This window comes from Buteo buteo, chromosome 2, assembly GCF_964188355.1.
Source record: "Buteo buteo chromosome 2, bButBut1.hap1.1, whole genome shotgun sequence".
Classification (NCBI taxonomy): domain Eukaryota; kingdom Metazoa; phylum Chordata; class Aves; order Accipitriformes; family Accipitridae; genus Buteo; species Buteo buteo.
The window spans coordinates 39,724,692-39,740,825 of record NC_134172.1 but is presented as its reverse complement, the minus strand read 5'-3'; the positions used below and the strand labels follow the sequence as shown (position 1 = coordinate 39,740,825).

The following is a 16,134-nucleotide window of genomic DNA, read 5'->3' as shown; positions in this document are numbered from 1 at the left end:
TTATTATGGAAATTATAAAACTATAGTTGTAGATGTTTATTTTCATTACTAATTTGGACATTTTGTCTTAACACATACCTACAGAGTATTCTCTATGCTATTTTTTTAATCCTTGTACATCTATTCTGATCTCTTAACTGTTTCATCCTCGAAGTCCCTTCTGTTTTACCAGTTATGTTAACTGTAGCTATTTGTACTGTATTCTTTTTACAGACAAATTTTACTGGCTTTTTCTTTTTCAAATATTTTGTTAAAAAAGACTAATAGGAATTAGTTAAGTTTGCACATGTTCCTCACTTGAAATAATCTGATGGTGATGTAACTATAACATAAAGCAATGAAACATGCAGTATTCAAAATACTGGTAGTTATACAAATTGGAGACAGTTGATTTTCTGAAAGTAGTTTCAGTTGCTGACTGAAAGGCTAAAGTGGAAAAAAACCATCAGCCTTCTTGCTGAAATTGTGGTGTGTTTTTTTTTAAATTAGTCATAACTATTGTAACTAGATACATGCTGCATCAGTAGCTCTTCCACATGTTAAAACAAAAATACTATCTTCACAGTTTCATATATGTAATCCCAGTAAGAAAGGGAAAAATATAAAGGATGGGAAAAGTGAAGAATTTTCTTATTCTTGTAGGCCTATCATGGCCACCATCAAGCTCTGGAAGTGCTGGTACAGTCACTGCTGGACCTTGATGTGAGGAATAATAACGGAAGGACACCATTGGATCTTGCTGCCTTTAAGGGACACGTGGAATGTGTAGATGTGCTCATTAATCAGGGAGCATCAATCTTGGTGAAGATTATGTTGTAAAGAGGACCCCAATACATGCTGCAGGTATGTGCTAACTGCTAACCTCTAAAATTTTGGCTTTTGAAGTGGATCATCTTCATGTTCAGAAGTCTCGATCATTAATGTTCTAAGAAATGGCGTTTAGGAAAAGATGATTTTTAAGGTATATGCTATGCTGAGAAAGGTGTAACAAAGCAGTTGTGGGTGGAAACCGGTGTTAACCCAATAAATCATTTCAGCTTGAGGTGTGCTGTTCCACACTGCTCTCCGACAGGGTGCATTGTCCTTGTCCATTCAACTAGCTTGGCTATCTGTGCTGACAGGTGTCACTGACATGTTCCTGTTTCTCTCCTAGTCTTTCACGCAGCCCAAACTGTAGGCCCAAATTTACATACGTGAATTGTGTTGCCTGTCTTGGCAGTAAAATACTTCTAAAAATGACTGGATTCCTGGAGAATTTTGTCAGTTTGAGAAGAGATATGAAAACTATACTTTGGGTTTTTTCCAAGGATTTAAATGACTCCTGAGTGTTTTCAAAATAACAGCAATCCTTTGCAATATTTTCTGTGTTTCCTAGAAAACCTCTATAAACCTTTCTCAAAGTCTAGCATTCATATACAGTCTTATTTTTTTCCTCCCTTTGAAAATAGACTTATTTAAATTGAAATTTATAGTTATGGTGTTATAGAAATGTTGCAGTAAAAAGAGCATTATGTACAAAACATCATCATTCTAACCACTTAATTTGTTGTCTATGAGCACAAGCTGTATTTTTCTATTTGATTTAGCTTCTCCTAACTTCTGTTAGCATTTCTGTCAGCTAGAGAAGTATGAATTGTCACTGTTCTTATGTGGACTGAGTACAGCAGCTGTGTGTCAGAAATAATTTCCCCTCCAACAAGCAATCATTTATCTTTCACTGGTTGCATTTAAATGTGATTTCTCAATTTTTTGTTTCTTTTCTTTCCCCCCTTTTTTTTTTAACTGCTTGGTTAATGACTTGTATGCTTTATATTTTCTTCTCTCTTTCTAAATGTGATTTCAGTTATTATTTCATAACTATGCCATGCTAACAAAATCTGTGTATGATTGGCTAGGTACGTGTTTACCTGTGCCTTAAAACAAGCCAAAATTATGCTAATTTAATGATTACTTCTTACAGATGTTGTATAAGCATATATTCTAATTACAGTTAATGTGTGCAATCTCATTTATATGTAAAAAACATACATGTTGGCAATTGACAGTTGGAATCAATTACTTCTAATACTATACGGTTGAGAATGCCTGATTTCTGCAATAACTTTCTAGTGTTCGTATTTTTTGTTTTTAATTTAAGCTATAAAAATGGTAAAGCTGTATAGTGGGTTCTCAAGCTAACAGGCTTTAGTCTGAGCAGGTTACTGTTCTGTTTGAGCTGTGTACTCAAATGCAGTTCATGTAAAACTTGTATTTTTATGTTTTACAGCTACAAATGGTCACTCGGAATGTTTGCGGCTATTGATAGGAAATGCAGAACCACAGAATGCAGTGGACATTCAAGATGGAAATGGACAGTGAGTTTAAATGATACAAATTCTGTTCTTCACAAGTTACTGCATTTTATAAAATGAAAAGCTAAATATTTTACATTGGTGATGTTTAATTTATTAATTTAAGGGGAGATACTTAACTAGGACAAATGCAACTCTGTATTTTGCAATAAACATAATGTTGGTGGAGAAAAATGTTCTTGTTGAGTTGGGAGGAAACTAAAATGTGTCTTACTGCCCAAATGCTGAAAAAATGGATTCTAGTAACTTAATCGGGACTTCTGAATTAGGGTATATTAATTTATTTTCTTGAAAATAAAAAGCAAGTATGAGTGGCATTCTCAGAGTGAAAGTAGTGCTAGAGAAGATCATTGATGATATAAATGTTAACAGCATTGTCCAGAAGGGTAGTAGTTGTTATATTTCAGCTGAGTGCTAGTCTGTTAAATTTCCACGTAGATTACACTTTATTTCACTCTGCTTAGGACTCCTCTGATGTTGTCAGTTCTCAATGGGCACACCGACTGCGTTTATTCACTCCTTAACAAAGGAGCAAATGTAGATGCCAAAGATAAGTGGGGAAGGACAGCATTACATAGAGGGGTAAGAGAATATTCCTTTTCTGTCCTTTGCAGTTTTATACATATTAATTTCAAATACAGACTCAAGATGTAGTGTTAATGAATTTCTCATTATTCTCATCTTGCCATTCTTAGTTTTTAATTGTCATTTTAGTTTCAGAAGGCTAGCTTTTGCCTGTATACTGCGTACCCTCAGAATTCTTTTGGACTTCTAGAGTCTCTTAATCTTGCTGTGAAGTGTTGACTGGAGAGGTCCCAGAGTACAGCTTTTTGTTATGGGGTGGGGGTAGTGTTAATGGGAGGAAGAAAAGCATGATGCATGCCATATGCCAAAATTTTTTTTTATAATTTCTGCCAGATAAGACAATTGAATGAGCCTAGAGATTAGCAGTTCATTCAGTGTTACTCCAAGAAATTATTCTGTCATCAATATTATAATACATTGCTTTTTTTCCAACAGAATTGCTGTTTCCAGGAATAAAAATAACAACTGTGCTTAAGCAATTCTGTTATTACTTAAAAACGTAAGAAATTGCCTGGAGTTTGCTTGCTTTAGTTACACACCCTGGCTTATATACATGAATATGCAAACTTGCTATTTCCTGTTTCATCTCTCACAGGCAGTTACTGGGCATGAAGAATGTGTGGAAGCATTGCTTCAACATGGTGCTAAGTCCTTATTACGAGACTGTAGGGGGCGAACCCCTATACACTTGTCAGCTGCATGTGGACATATAGGTGTTCTAGGAGCTCTCCTGCAGTCAGCTACATCTGTGGATGCAGTACCTGCAATAGCAGACAATCACGGCTATACATCACTGCATTGGGCCTGCTATAATGGTAAAAGACATTAAAATACAGGTCTAAATGTATTTGTTGACACTGAGATAAAAAATTTTACTACTTATAAAAGCAACGTATAAAGTCTGTCCTCTTTCAGTTCATATTAGTCAATGTAAGGGACATGGTATCTTGAGGGAGAATGCAGTAACATCTAATACATAATATGAGGTGTTTATTTTTGCACTACATTCTTGTTATAAACTGCCTTCTTAGTTTTATGCCTCAAGGAGTCTTTCAAGAAATTCAGCATAGCAGCTGTGAATAGAAATCTGCCACACATCCCCAAAAAATAATCTTCACAGGGAGTCTTGGGAGGAATGGTTTCAGATTTTTTTTAAACTTGCTTCAAATCAACCTTCATAGGCACAAGAAGCTAAAGCATATAAAAGTGATTCAATAAGAATTTATTTTTTTCTTTGCTGATCTTTTTCTTCACTGATACTTTTCTTGGATTTGGGGGTGAGGGAGGCCTTAAAAGGTAGGAAATTCATTCAGCATCTTTGCTAAAGATTTTGTTCTATGTGTTCATTTCCAACGTAATAGAGTTTCTCATTTATTTCACTTCTGAGTCACGTGATAGAGAAAGATCAAGAAGTATAGGTTTAGAGCTTCATTTTACCAGTTATTTTTAAGTGAGTAACTAACTAGACTGTTTTCACAGATGAAGCAACTGGGTAATACACTGATAACTTGAACTAGAATAACATCTCTTTATCACATTTATAAAATTAAACTCTTACACCTTGGTCCATTTTCAGAGTGACCACTGTGTCTGAATAAAAACTGAAATATGCTTGATTTGTAGAATGAAAATTTGACAGGACTTGTGAAAATACAGATCTTCAAACATCAGTGAATATTGATCTAAGGTTCCCTCCATATGCACATTGAAGATCAAACAGATAGTTACAATTGTTAGCTACCTGTACAGCAGTAGGCTATAGAATTTTGAAAGTAATAGTATGATAGGCTGAACATGTTCTTTTTAAGCTTTTGTTATGACTATCAACTTGTTTTTTCTCTGGGTTTAACAAGACAGTGGAACAAAAATAACCCTCAAATGGTGGAGACAGTTTCATGTAAACCAAGTGGTGAATGTGCAGCAGAGTTTGAAACGTGGAGGTGTAAAGAACTAAATTAAGCATTCTGGATTTTCTTCAGACAGCATGAGATCCCTTCTAAATTTCACGAAGTTTACAGTGCTGAATGTCAGTTTGATTTTCAGGATTCTAAAAATGTCTTGGTTCCTAAATGTAGCCCTATCAAATATAACCAGTGTGTCTTTGAAACTTTTAAATAAAATATTCCTGATCTAATTTAGATACATATTTTTTGTTGTAATCCATAAATAGACCTTTTCCCTTTTTTTTTTAATATGGAACTCTTACATTTGCTTTAGGTCATGACAGTTGTGTAGAGCTCCTCCTGGAACAGGAAGTTTTCCAGAAAATGGAAGGAAATTCTTTCAGTCCATTGCATTGTGCTGTGTAAGGAAGTGCAAAATTATTCTTCATAGATTTCATTGCTGTATTTAACAAAAGATTTATCATTCTGTAAATAACAGCCTGTTTAATTCATTATAGGATAAATGACAATGAAGGTGCTGCAGAAATGTTAATTGATACACTAGGTGCTGGTATTGTAAATTCAACAGATTCAAAGGGAAGGTAAGAGTGTAAATGCACAGTGGAAGAGTGTTTGTAATGTAATAGAGTGGCTCCACGAAATTCTACAATCATTTGGGGTTTTTGTATTTGCTACTGAATTTTAATTCTCCCTTCACCATGTTTTTATTCTTTGAAGTTGTTTTTTTTTCTGTGCTAAAAATAAATTTTAGATTTTTTTAAAAATCCTTTTCTGATTCAATAAACTTGAATTGGCTTTTTATTATATAGGCAAGTTTGAGCATGTTTTAAATAGTATCACTTTGTGGGTAGTATTTTATGCATATTTTATTTTTTCTGAATCAAATTTTATCTCTATTACTAAACTACACGGAGGCAATTATTTGAAACTTGAAGGTGACTTTCTAAAGGCAGCAGTCACAACTCCAGCAATACTGATGTCAAAGGATCAGTGGGAGGGACTGCCCAGTCTTTTGTATCTGCAGGATCACAGTCAGGATGCCTCTTTGAAAAAAGTAGAAAGCATGCCTGAAATGGCCATATTGTCTTTTGATCTGTTGTAGAACTCCTCTTCATGCAGCAGCTTTTACAGATCACGTTGAGTGTCTACAGCTTCTGCTCAGTCACAATGCTCAAGTAAATGCTGTAGATTCTTCTGGGAAAACACCTTTAATGATGGCTGCAGAAAATGGACAGACGAATACAGTTGGTAAAGAGAAAGTTTTATATATTCCTGCTCTTAGGTTTGTTAATCTTAATATGGGTAAAGTTGCCTTATAGTTAACATTCTTGTGGATATATTTTGTAAAAATTATGTTTTCATTTTGCGCAAATGTAAGCCATTAAGACTTTAAGGAATATGCTTCTACTTAATACAAATCTTTATTTCCCCAGAGGTGCTGGTTAGCAGTGCTAAAGCTGATCTGACTTTGCAAGACAGTTCTAAGAACACAGCACTCCATTTAGCTTGCAGCAAGGTATGTGTGTAGTCTGACTTACCAGTGCTGAGCTTTGTGTTATCAAGCTCTGTTTGCAAATACTAACTTGTTACTTTTAAAAGGCATTCAAAGCAATTTTTGAAGAGTATTTGTTATATGACAGATTTTTGTTCTGTATTAAGGGTCATGAAACTAGTGCCTTGTTAATACTGGAGAAGATTACGGATAGAAACCTCATCAATGCCACCAATGCAGCCTTGCAAACGTACGTATCAGCAGTGAGTGTGTTTTACAGATTAGGTTTTGGTGTGTATCTTGCTTATAAAGAGGAATAGTTTTCAGAATTTTTTTCCACACTGGTTGAATTTTAATTGCTTAATAGGTACCAAGAGTTGAACCGTCTTGAAGTGAAACAGTGTTTTGCTCATACTTAAAGCTCTAGTTTTAGCTGGGTAAAAGGGATGATAAATAAATCTTAACAGTATTGTGATTCAGAGAATCCTGTGTGGAATTACTGCAATCCACTGAGATTACCTCATTCTAGACTTGCTCTTCAAAGCTAGCTAAAGTATGTTTTTATTCTGCAGCATGCTTTCTGTTAGCAAAAGACACCTATTCCTACTAGGATGAAAGACCATTTTCTATTAAATATTATGGAGAATACAGTATTCTTAATGCTTCCTGAAGATCTTCTCTCAATTAGAATTAAGCCTATTTTGTTAGCCCAATCATAAGGAAAACTTCAAAATGTAGTGGTATGTCATACTGGGGAATATATATCAGGATGGGCTATTAAAATGACTCTTCTGCATTTGACACCTGATATGTAGCTGAGTTGTGTACATGAATTATTAGACTGCTTTAATAATGCTATCACAGCAACTCATGTATTTCTCTGGCCTTACATCCCTTCTGGAATCTGTCATGTTCAGACTCCTACAGTTCTTCCAACTATTTCCAGAGATCTGCTTGAACTGAGGAGTTAAGATAGTAAGACTTCTGCTGCTGCTCTTGCTGTTCACCAGGGCGCACCTCAGGCAGCATGAAATAACCAGAAAGCAGGAAAGGGATTGATTGCCTCATTTCTGCCTTGAAGCAGGGATGTTTTGAGAGAAGCAAAAGCAAAAACAAGATGGGAACAGAAGTGAGAAAGTGTGCTACCACAGGCTCATGTAATTCCACCTACATGCCTTGGCTCATATAGTCTGATCAAGAGATGTCATAGAGAAAAATAGGTACATATTTGCACCTCCATGAAATGTTTATATAAATTGCAAGATTTTAACAGTTGTTTAAAATATTACTGGTTTAGCAAATGTTTTTAATAACTAAACTGACTTCCTAAATAGCTTAAACAATGTCCTACTGTGTGGCAAGATAGCCATTAAAATTGTTGGCCTCTATATTAAAAATATTATAGTTACAGTACATTTTTCAGTATATCTGTGGTGTGCAGTAGTTCTTTAATTTTAATACTTTAATGTAAGCACCACAGAGACAGCTGCTCCTATTTGTATCTTTTGCATTTCTGGTTTCTAAGTAAGGTGCTTGTTTCCAAATGAAAACATAGTTCACAGTTAATTCAAACAATTTTAAGAATCTCAAAATGATTGGAGAGCAATATAAAGCAGAAGGGAAGTAAGCTGATTATTCTGTTTTCTGCTGAGTGGTGGTAGGTTTTATTTAAGCCAGTGGGAGCCAGTTTTGGAAAATGGTTGCATTTGAAAAAGATATAATTAGAATATTTGAGGTAAAGCTACACTTTCCTTGATACATAAGTCACTGCAAAACAGAGTTACGGTTAATAGTTTGAGGTTTTGAAAAGTAATCTGCTTTTCTTGCTTCATGCATGATACTCTAAAATATTTTTTTTATCTCTAGTCACAATGGAATGTAGCTGTTTCTAAAAGGCAGATTGATGAAATGCTTCTGCATCTCTTAGAAGCATTTACATGCAATAGAATATGACTACCATTCTGCTGTTAGTATTCTAATGATTATTGCCAGTGATATGTAGTAACTCAGGTGTGACAGTATCTGTTACAACAGTTCAGTGAAGGATTTATCAAGAGTAGGGTACTAGATGTTTCTAACTTTTTAACATGATAAAGTTCATAAGCAGGCAGGTCTTTCTCGTAGCTACTTCTTCAATGTGTGGTGCCATAAAAAGAAGAAAGCGCTCAATTGTTACTGTACAGTTTCTTTGCAATAAGATAATGAGACATTTGCTGGTTTTCCCATCTTAGTTATTCTATCTACAATATCTATATAATGTGTAAATAACATACAAGTATAAATACTTTAATAGTCATTTAACTAGATGCAAGCTACCTATCTCACTTACTATCTTGTTCTAAGGTTTATATATGAGTTTGCTTGTCTTCACAGACCTCTGCATGTTGCTGCTCGGAATGGACTAACGGTTGTAGTTCAAGAGCTTTTAGGGAAGGGAGCAAGTGTACTTGCTGTAGATGAAAATGGTAAGAAAAATTTAACTTTGTTTGCCCATAAGGAACTGTGGTTTTAAACTCACCTCACTGAAAAGCAATAACCCTTTGGAAATTTTGTATGAGCCTTGCAGTAGGTTCCCCCATAGAAGAAAATATGTTGGTGATGGGTCATTTTAGCAAAGCAGCAGAAGTGTAAGGAGAGTGAAAACTTTCAGAGCAACACAGGTCATGGCATAGAAATGTTTAGTTTGCATTTGTAGTTTATAGTGTATACCCTATAAATACACTAGCTTTAGCATGCTGAAATCGGTCGGAAAAACATAATGCTCAGAGTAAAATGTAACTTTCAGCTATTAAGAAGCTGAATTGAATTGCCATTCATTTTGTCACGGTAGGTGTATGGGTGTTAGCTTTTAAAAGCAGGTATGAATTACAGATCTCAGTTACTGGTCTCAAGCTTCTGGCTCTTTAGAGTTTTTTGGCACATAGAAGTCAGAAAAAGTAACTGCTTTTTCACAGAGACTAAATCCTATACCTTGTAAGAACAAAAGAAAATTTGATCTATTGACTTCGTATTTGCATATTTTCATGCAAGACATCTGTGGTCCTCCGAAGCTGTGCTTTTAAAAGTGTAAGAGCTCCTGCTCTTATGCCATACCCTAAGGTGTCTTCAATGAAAGCAGTAGCTGGGGTTTGAGGGTGGGGGTGCTTTTTTGTTTTGTTGGTTTTTAGCGGTTTTGTTCGTTTTTCCAGAAGGGATGTGCCTAATTAATAGTTCTAATTATATTTCCAGTTCAGAAAGTTTTCCTCTCTTAATGTTTACTGTGACTTTCTTTGTGTGTTTCTCAAATTACACTGCTTAAAGTGACATGGGCGACTTAAAGATCATTCCTTGCCTAAAATAGGGTACAAGGGTAACTGCTAAATGAAACTCCCTAAAATGAAAAGATTGGAAAACGTCTTTTTGATTTCTGTTTCTCATCACAAGTATGCTAACTGGAGATGTTTGTATGTTTGTGGGCTTTCCATGAGTTGCCAGCCAGTCCCTTGTTAGGGTGGATCTTTGACATAACAGAGAAAAATGTCATTTGTATAGAAGACACAGTTCTCTGGCAGCCTGGGGATCTAACTGCAACATGTTAAAACTTGCTCTTACTTCTGTACATATTTTAAATTTTAAAGTAACTCTTCAGTGCTACCTAATCTTGTTCCTCACTGTGGTTCTTTTCTTTCTAATAGCAATTGTTTTGTTTATAAAATTTTAAGCAGCCTTGAGAATATTCATAATGAATTCTTCTTCTGTTGGATGAATATGCCAGCTTAAAGTACAGTATGTGAAAGTGATGAATACTTTAAATTGTGAGAGAGGAAGGGAAACTTTCATGGGATTTATCAATCTGTTTCACCTGTCACTAATTTTTTCTTAATTCTTAGAAGTATTAGTATGTCAGCAGGCTTGCTAAACCTGTTGCAAAAGTTGTCTTGATTTCCATAGTGTACCTCTCATATTAAGTGGAAAAGCTGGCAGTAGTGATAGCCAGGTTCTGCTTTAGGTCTCCTTGCCTTTGATTTTAGCATCTACTGCTAGAGTGTAAGTGTTTCTAAAGAAAAAAAGAATTACATACATTTATGTAATTCTAATAAAGTAAAAATCTAGGAGAAACTTTGATTTTTATTCTCTTTTTTTAATTAGAAAGGCTTAAAAGAGTATGATTCGTGTATTTTGGGGGGTGAAAGCTATCTGTTTAGCAAAGCAGACTGAAGAAATAGGCGCTGGAATATTTTACATCACAATACTGACATTCTCTTACTTTAAGGATAGCTCAGATAAGTACAGTGATCTGTCATGCAAACTTGGCATTTCAGATAGAATTGGATGAAATTGGAGGTAAAGTCTGAGTTAGTATTTTACATGGAAGCATGTCTTGATACACAGAACATGTAAACAGAACCTCAGGTGGTATGGGGTGGTGATCTCCTTTTTGTCTTTGAAGTTGTCCCTTTCTATAAAGGCTGCACTGACCTTTTTTACAAGCAGTCTCTATTTGTATCTATATCTGTATAAAAATACTTTGTAGTCCTCTGCTGCTGTATCTGGGCTACAGAAAATTATTTAAAAACATGAGCTTTGAAAAAAACCACATCAGTTCTCTGCTTTTCAGCTTATAAATAATTTATAAGATACTTAAAACTCTAGATTTGAAGTCTTACTGCTTTTGTTACAAACCATCCCTTAATGTGATGAGATCACTTTTTGAGATGTTATGCTGGCTTCAGCTGGGATGGAGTTAAATTTTTTTGTAGTAGCTGGTATAGTGCATTTTGGATTTAGGTGAGAATAATGTTGATAACACACTGATGTTTAGTTGTCGCTAAGTAGCACTTATCCTAAGTTAAGGATTTTTCAGTTTCCCATGCTCTGCCAGCAAGCAGGTATACAAGAAGCTGGGAGGGAGCATGGCCAGGACAGCTGACCTGAGCTAGCCAAAGAAATATTCCATACCATAGAACGTCAGGCTCAGTATATAAACTAGGGGAAGTTGGCCAGATTGCTGCTCAGGCATTGGTCAGCTGGTGGTGAGCAATTGCATTGTGTATCACTTCTATTTTCTTAGGTTTTATTTATCTATCTCTCTCTTTTTAAAAACTATTCATTATTATTGTTATTACATTTAGTATTATTATATTTTATTTTACTTTAGTTGTGAAACCATTTCTTACCTCAACCCACGAGTTTTACTTTTTTTCCATTTTCCTCCCCATCCCGCTGGGAGGGAGGAGGAGTGAGCAGCTGTATAGTGCTTAGTTGCTGGCTGGGGTTAAACAATGACAGATGTTTAAGAACTAATGTCTTTGGAATAAATATAATCCTCTTGGTTTTCAAAAGATTAAATGCAACTGAAACAGCAAATTAACTGTCTGGTATATTTCCCAAAAGTAGTCATGCTGGAGGTTCATTCTCAGTTCTGTATCATTTCTCACTCAAATCTTTCAGTTCTTCTGCCATGTTTCCACACTTGTCTTGATGAAACTTTGCCATCACTTGCATCTACAAAAATGCTGTTGAATTTTACATTATTTATGCAAGTTTACCTGTCTTAAAAGAAGTTACTAGCTTTTTCTTTTATTTGACACCGGCTGAAGTTTTAGTTTTGGTCACTCAACCCACTTTTCAAGTTTGGGGTTTTTTTCTTTTGGTTTTTTTTTCCCCCACTATTTAACTTACTAGGCTAGCTAAGTTTCTTGATATGGTCTGTCTTTTATTTGTGATATTAATGTGTACCACAGTAGTGAGAGGAGGCATTCTCTAACTCCGGAGACTGACATAGCGTAGAGGTTTCTCTTATTTTCTAGGTTCATCATTACACTGATGATTGGACTTTCAAGCTTTAAAAAAAAAAAAGGGGGGGGGGGGATATTTTATTGTCTAGTTCTTTTCCAAGCCTTCCTTTACTCATATTTCTGGTTTATAATATTGGAGACCTCCAGTTTTCTGGAAGGAATTTTTCTTGTAAATGTTCACAAGATGACTCACACCCCAGATGACTTTCTTCTCTTTCCCAAGCGTAAGACTTCATTCAGTTTATCTTGAGAACTGTCTTTGCACTGACCACATTAATAACCCTCTGATTTTCCTGTAAGCACCCTCACAGAAACTTTCAAGCCCCAGGGGAGTGAGCAGCTCTGCATTTGGGCAGGGGCAGCCCTGGTCTTAAGTCAGTGTCCACTGCTTAGGCTCTGTTTTCTGTTGTGCAAGGAAGCTGCTTCACCTCACTGCTTCTGTTGCCCTGTATATAAATGAAGAGAGTGATTATATTATTTTTTTTTGTCCTTTGAAAGTTTATGCAAATACAAGTACATACTATGGGGGAACATTATATGAGAAATGAGTATTTCAGTGAAGTTGGTACCTTTACCAACATCTTATTAAAACAACATTTAAAGTATTTATACCTATTGTTGCCCTGGCATATGAATGATCAGTTTGCAGTTGTTTAAGGGACATAAAAATACAATTTGTTCTTACAGTTTTAAGGTAATATAGACAAAAATAAAGTGGTGGAGGATGCAGATGTCAGTCTTTCATGGTGCAAGCAGTTACTTCATTTTGCTATATCTAAGGCAAGAATAAAACTGTGATATTTCATTTCTAGTTATGAAAGCCAGAAGCTTAAGATCTACAGTCAAATATTAGTATAAATACTGTTTTTAGAGACCTTTTAAAAGAAGCAAATAATCTATTTAATCTTTATGTTGGCCTTTAATGTTTTTTATGATGAACTGGGATGCTCAAAGGTAGCTGGTGACTGCTCTTTTTTCTTCTTTGAGCTTTTATCAAATCATGTTAGTGAAAGAAATGGTGTTGATTGAGTATGGCCAGCTTGAATAAACTTAATTTGTGTGTCTTCTTACCTTCATATAATCTCCAGCAACTGTAGATATTAAATTGTGTGCATTTGAGTATCAATGCTGAGCCTTCTGTTCTGCCTGACATGCCTGAAATGCAGTCTTCATCCGAGTGTAGCAAGCTCTGGCCCTTGCTTCTGAATCCTCTCAAAATGTATCTCTTCTGCAGACTGTCACTGTTAACTCTGAGCTGTTTAAGTGCTGTGATACCTTACTAACAATGAAAACATCTGCTGCGCTGCACTTCTGTACGGCCCTATCGCATGGTCAGCTGGTGCGTTTTGTGCTTGAATTATCTGTGTGTTTCCTTGGATTGTATGCTCCTTTGGGCAGGGACTGTTGTCTTACTCTGTTCCAAGCATCAAGCACAAGGTCTGTCCTGAGCAAGTAGTAGTTCAAATGCAAGATTGTCTGTCCCCTGCTTGCTGTTTTCTTAATTTCTAGCCACAGTTATTTTCCACAGTGTGCCTACTTGTTTAAAACTTCTGTGCAATTGTACAACACAATAACTACTCCTGAGCTGTAGCCTAACACTTGTCCTGGATCTACTTCTACAGTAGAGATGATACCTTAGTAGTTGAAACACTTGCTGGCAGAACAGGCATTGCCTCATTTTCCATGCCTTCCTAAGGTCTGAAGAGAAATCCATCATGCGGTTTGCTTTAAAGCCATCTATTATTTAAAATTACTTGTGTGCTTTTTACCTGGATGTTGTACACCTTTATGTTGTGGACTGGGCGTAGTGCAGGACTTCAGACTTCCAAATGTTACCTGAACATGAGCCTTCCTGTTCAGCTCATTGTGGGCTTATCTATCGCATGCAGTGAGAGATACTGCAAGGGTGCTACAAGGTGATCTGGCCACCCGCTTCTGAGTGGAGCCAGGTGGAGGGAACTGACTTTGGTCTCGGCAGCAGAATTAGCTGTTATCTGTGGTTGTACTTCTGTGCCTGCCCTGCTTCTAGAGCTGCTCTTGTCACCACCAGTTGCAGTGCCTCAGTGTTGCAGATGCACCCTGAGACCTGTGCCACAACTTCGGGGGTCTTGCTGAAGGATTAAGCCTAAAGCCAGAGACAGGAGCAATGCACAGATCTCCACTGAGGAGAATCTGCAGCGTTTTTCTTGACACTTAATGAGTAGAGGCAAGTACATAGGGAAGGGGGAAGCTGCAAAAGGAGAAGTGTTGGAGGATTATTAGAGCCGCAATTACCCAGAGGAGATTTCACAGCTACATGACCTGACTGCAAATCATTCCACAGCCCGAGATGTCCTGCATTTGGGGGTTGTCACAGTAGCATTGCCTGGAAGGAGGAGTTTGGCCGGACCACTTGGGCAACCAAGAGGTGTAGTTTCTCTCTGCGAGTCCTAGCCTACTACTCCACCTGGCATTTCCTCAAACTTCTGTGGATTCTTAATTGATATCCTTCAAATAAAAGTTAGACATTGGCTTTACAGTTTATGTTACTGTACGTTGTAATAAAGTATAGGTTGATTGAAATTGTATACTCTGCCTTTTCAATTAACTGGCCCTGATACTTTAGCCAGCTTGTTACTGAGATAGGACAGTCCTATTAAAATAACTGTCCATGATGAACAGCTACATGGAATTTTCTGGATGAAGAAATAGTTAACATGTTGAGCTGCAGTTTCGGCAGTGGCTGCCTAGCAAATGCCTTCACCCGCCACTGTTGGCTGCCATTAGCTGTCCCTCCTCAGCCAGGTGACTTCCTCACTATTTGAAAATCCAGGCTTTTCTCACTGGCCTAGAGTGTCTGACTGTGCTTAGCAAAGCAATTGCATCTCTGTTCCAAAGCCCACTAACTTCTGGGTTGTTTTTGTAACTGAAAGCTAAAAAATTCTAATTGATAATGCATTTAATTTTATGGTTTGATTTTTTTTAAACCGTGCAGAACTAAGCAATATAAAATACTTTTGCAGCTGAAAGATGACAGTTCTTGGAGAAATTTTTACATTGTCTTTATTTTAAATGAAGGTTTTGTTTTTTCTTTACTTTCTAGGTTACACACCAGCTTTGGCCTGTGCGCCCAATAAGGATGTGGCTGATTGCCTGGCTCTCATTCTGGCCACAATGATGCCTGTTTCATCGAGCAGCACGTTACCTTCCCTTACATTCAATGCCATTAATCATTACACCAACACCTCAAAAACTGTCACCTTTGATTCCTTGCCAATCATGAGGAGTGACCATAGCTCTTACTGTACTTTCAACAATATTGGCAGGGAAGGTGGCTACCCATATACAGAAGAAGACGAACTCAATGACTCAGATTCTGAGACCTATTAGAAGCTACGTTTTGTAGGTCTGCAGAGTGAACCCTCACACTGGAAGGTCAGACTTGTGCTTTTGAAAAAAAGCTATCGGTGTTTGGATGCAAAAAGAGGACAGACCTTTGAGAAGATGTTTTTTATTGTGGTTGCATATAAAAAAAAATCTGTGAGACTCTAGGAGGATTTTTAAGAGCATATTTTGCAGAAGAAGCATAAATTCTTGAATAAGTACTTGGAATCCATGGCAAAAAAAAAAAATAAAGAATGTCAAAACTGTTTTATTTAACTGTATTCTACCATTCTGTTTCTGGTGCCAGGAGTAATTTCTGCAGACTGGGCACCTGACTTGATGTAAATGAACAACACTATTGTACAACACAAAGGATGCTAGATTTAAATGTTATCAATAAAACTAAAAGCATTTTGAAGGCAATAAATGAGTTTGGTACAGTAGGCATTGTTTGTGCTGCAAATTGCCAAAGGACCAAATAACTTAAAGGGTTTTTTTTTTTAATTAAATACATTTTTGTGAAAACTGGAATAGGTTATTTGAGAAGTTGTTTCAACCAAACCTTAATTACTTCTGGAAAAGAAGCTTAGATTTGGTTTTAAATGTAGATTTATTTTTTTTTTTTAAATCATCTGAAAGCCTTCCGACACTATTAAATGTAC

At 36.3% G+C, this 16,134-nt stretch overlaps 1 protein-coding gene across 1 annotated transcript in view; it reads left to right on the top strand.

The window, feature by feature from the left end:
- ANKRD28 (ankyrin repeat domain 28) overlaps positions 1 to 15,915 on the top strand; it is a 132,945-nt gene extending 117,030 nt beyond the window's left edge. The window contains 12 exon segments of the mRNA XM_075051677.1: positions 643 to 802; positions 805 to 843; positions 2,267 to 2,354; positions 2,816 to 2,933; positions 3,532 to 3,751; positions 5,154 to 5,241; positions 5,338 to 5,421; positions 5,943 to 6,088; positions 6,274 to 6,356; positions 6,500 to 6,582; positions 8,706 to 8,797; positions 15,192 to 15,915. Coding sequence (XP_074907778.1) covers positions 643 to 802; positions 805 to 843; positions 2,267 to 2,354; positions 2,816 to 2,933; positions 3,532 to 3,751; positions 5,154 to 5,241; positions 5,338 to 5,421; positions 5,943 to 6,088; positions 6,274 to 6,356; positions 6,500 to 6,582; positions 8,706 to 8,797; positions 15,192 to 15,478 — 1,488 coding nt within the window. The 3' untranslated portion in view covers positions 15,479 to 15,915.
- The last annotated feature ends 219 nt before the right edge of the window (positions 15,916 to 16,134 follow it).